At 62.1% G+C, this 2,314-nt stretch overlaps 1 protein-coding gene across 1 annotated transcript; it reads right to left on the minus strand.

The window, feature by feature from the left end:
* Positions 1 to 589: 589 nt before the first annotated feature.
* On the minus strand, positions 590 to 1,737 carry KCNJ10 (potassium inwardly rectifying channel subfamily J member 10). Its single transcript, XM_042894328.1, has one exon. The coding sequence runs from the start codon at positions 1,735 to 1,737 to the stop codon at positions 601 to 603; it is 1,137 nt and encodes a 378-aa protein (XP_042750262.1). The 3' UTR covers positions 590 to 600.
* Between the last annotated feature and the right edge of the window lie 577 nt (positions 1,738 to 2,314).

Genomic DNA, 2,314 nt, shown 5'->3' on the forward strand with positions numbered 1-2,314 from the left:
TGGGGGGGGGGGGGGGGGGTGGAGCTGGTGGCATCTCCCCCCTCTGCTGGTGGCATCTGCAGCGGCAGGGGGTCCGCAGGGCTGGCTGGTGGTGGCACCTCCATGGTGGTGGCATCATCTCCAGTGCTGGTGGTGATGGCACCTCCAGGACCGGTGGTGGCATTTCCAGCGATGGTGGCGTCTCCCTGTTTGGTGACATCGTCCCTGGGGCTGGCGGTGACATCTTCGGGGCTGCGAGTGGGATCTGCAGGGCTGGAGGCATCTCTCCACGCTGGTGGTGGCCTCTGCAGGGCTGCCGGTGACATCTCCAGCGGTGGTGGCGTCTCTGCGCCCTTGGTGGTGGCATCTCCAGAGCTGGTGGCGTCTCCCCATGCTGGCGGTGGCATCACCAGGGCTGGCAGCGGTGTCTCCAGGACGGGTTGGGAGCGATATCTCCGGTGGCGGTGGCATCTCCCCACCCCAGTGGTGGCCTCTCCAGGGCTGCTGGCGGTGACATCTCCAGAGCTGGTGACGTCTCCCCGCGCTGGCGTCCCCGGTGCTGGTGGTGGCATCTCCAGTGCTGGTGGTGGCATCGGTGGCCGCCCCGGTTCCGGCGGTGGCTCAGACGTTGCTGATGCGGACGCTGAGCGGTGCTCCCTCGCGCTCCGCCGCCTCGCGCAGCGTCTCCTCCAGCTTCGCCTTCTCGGGGTCCCCGAACCTCACGGCCTCGCGGACGCAGCACGGCGCCGCCACCTTCACCACTTGGTCGAAGAGGCTGAAATCCGCCACGTATTTCCCGCTGGCCGACAGCGAGATGGCGGGGGTGAACTCGTAGCCCCAGAGGATCTCCTCGGGGAGGTAGGAGGTGCGCACCTGGCACGTGGCGCTGGTGGACTCCACCGTGCCGCTGAGGATGACCACCAGCTCAAAGTCCCCCTCGCCCGTGCGCAGCGCCGCGTCGCGGAAGGGGCTGGTGTCATCCACCACGTGGTAGAAGGTGAGCGGCAGGATGAGGAAGGGGCTGTCGGACGACGTGTCCACCTGGAAGTCCACGTTGAGCTGGTTGAGCCGCACGCTCTCGCCCTCCTTGGTGAGGTGGGTCTGCAGCAGTTTGCCCGTCACCTGGCAGCCGATCAGGAGGCTCTTGCGCATGTTGGCCACGCGGATCATCAGGCACGTCTTGCCGTCGTGTTGGGCCACCACGGCGTTTTGGCTGAATTTGATGGTTTCCGCTCGCTTTTTGGGCCGGGCGATTTTGGCCAGGAAGGTGCCGGTGATGAAGATCTCCATGATGGTGGTGAGGACCAGCTGGGTGATGAGCAGCACGATGGCCAGCGGGCATTCCTCGCTGATGTAGCGGAAGCCGTAACCGATGGTGGTCTGCGACTCCAGGGAGAAGAGGAAGGCGCCGGTGAGCGTGTGGACCTGCATGACGCACGGCGTGTGGTTGGCCGGCGGCTCGAACTCCAGCAGGTCGCCGTGCACCGCCGCCACCAGGTACCAGACGACGCCGAAGGCGAACCAGGTGCCGGCAAAGGTGGCGGAGAAGAGGAGCAGCTTGTAGCGCCACTGCATGTCGATGAAAGTGGTCCACAGGTCCTTGAGGTACAGGAAGCGCTTGTCGGCGATGTGCTCCATGCGCACGTTGCTGCGGCCGTCCTTGGTCATGACGCGGCGGCGACGCAGCGCCGCGCCGATCAGAGGGCGGCTGTCGGTCTGCGTGGTCTGGCTGTAGTACACCTTGGTGGCCGACGTCATCTGGGAAGGAAGAGAGGTGCTGAGGGAGGGGGGAAGGGGGAGAAGGGTGGGGGGGTTGGGGGCAGGGGGAGGAACGGAGGGCGGAAGGATCGGATGGATGGAGAAGGGGAAAGTTGGAGATGGTGGAAGAATGGAGGAAGAAGAATGAAGTTTGGAAGGGTTGGATGGACAGAGAAGAGCAAAGGCTTGAGATGACAGAAGAATGGATGAAGAAGAACGAAGGCTGGATGGGTTGGATGGATGGAGAAGGGGAAAGATGGAGATGGTGGAAGGTTGGAGGAAGAAGAATGAAGGTTGGGAGGATTGGATGGATGGAGAAGAGCCAAGGATGCATGAAAAAGAGTAAAAGATGGAGATGACAAAAGGGTGGATCCAACTTTCATCAGATGGAGCAGGGAAATGATGGAAGGATTGGATGGACGGAGAAGGGGAAAGTTGGAAATGACAGAAGAATTGATGAAGAAGAATGAAGGCTGGATGGGTTGGATGGATGGAGAAGAGCAAAGGCTTGAGATGACACAAGAATGGATGAAGAAGAATGAAGTTTGGATGGGTTGGATGGACGGAGAAGGGGAAA

Source organism: Lagopus leucura, unplaced genomic scaffold (genome assembly GCF_019238085.1).
Source record: "Lagopus leucura isolate 7727_CA_CO unplaced genomic scaffold, USGS_WTPT01 31242-0_obj-0_obj, whole genome shotgun sequence".
NCBI classification, from domain to species: Eukaryota; Metazoa; Chordata; class Aves; order Galliformes; family Phasianidae; genus Lagopus; species Lagopus leucura.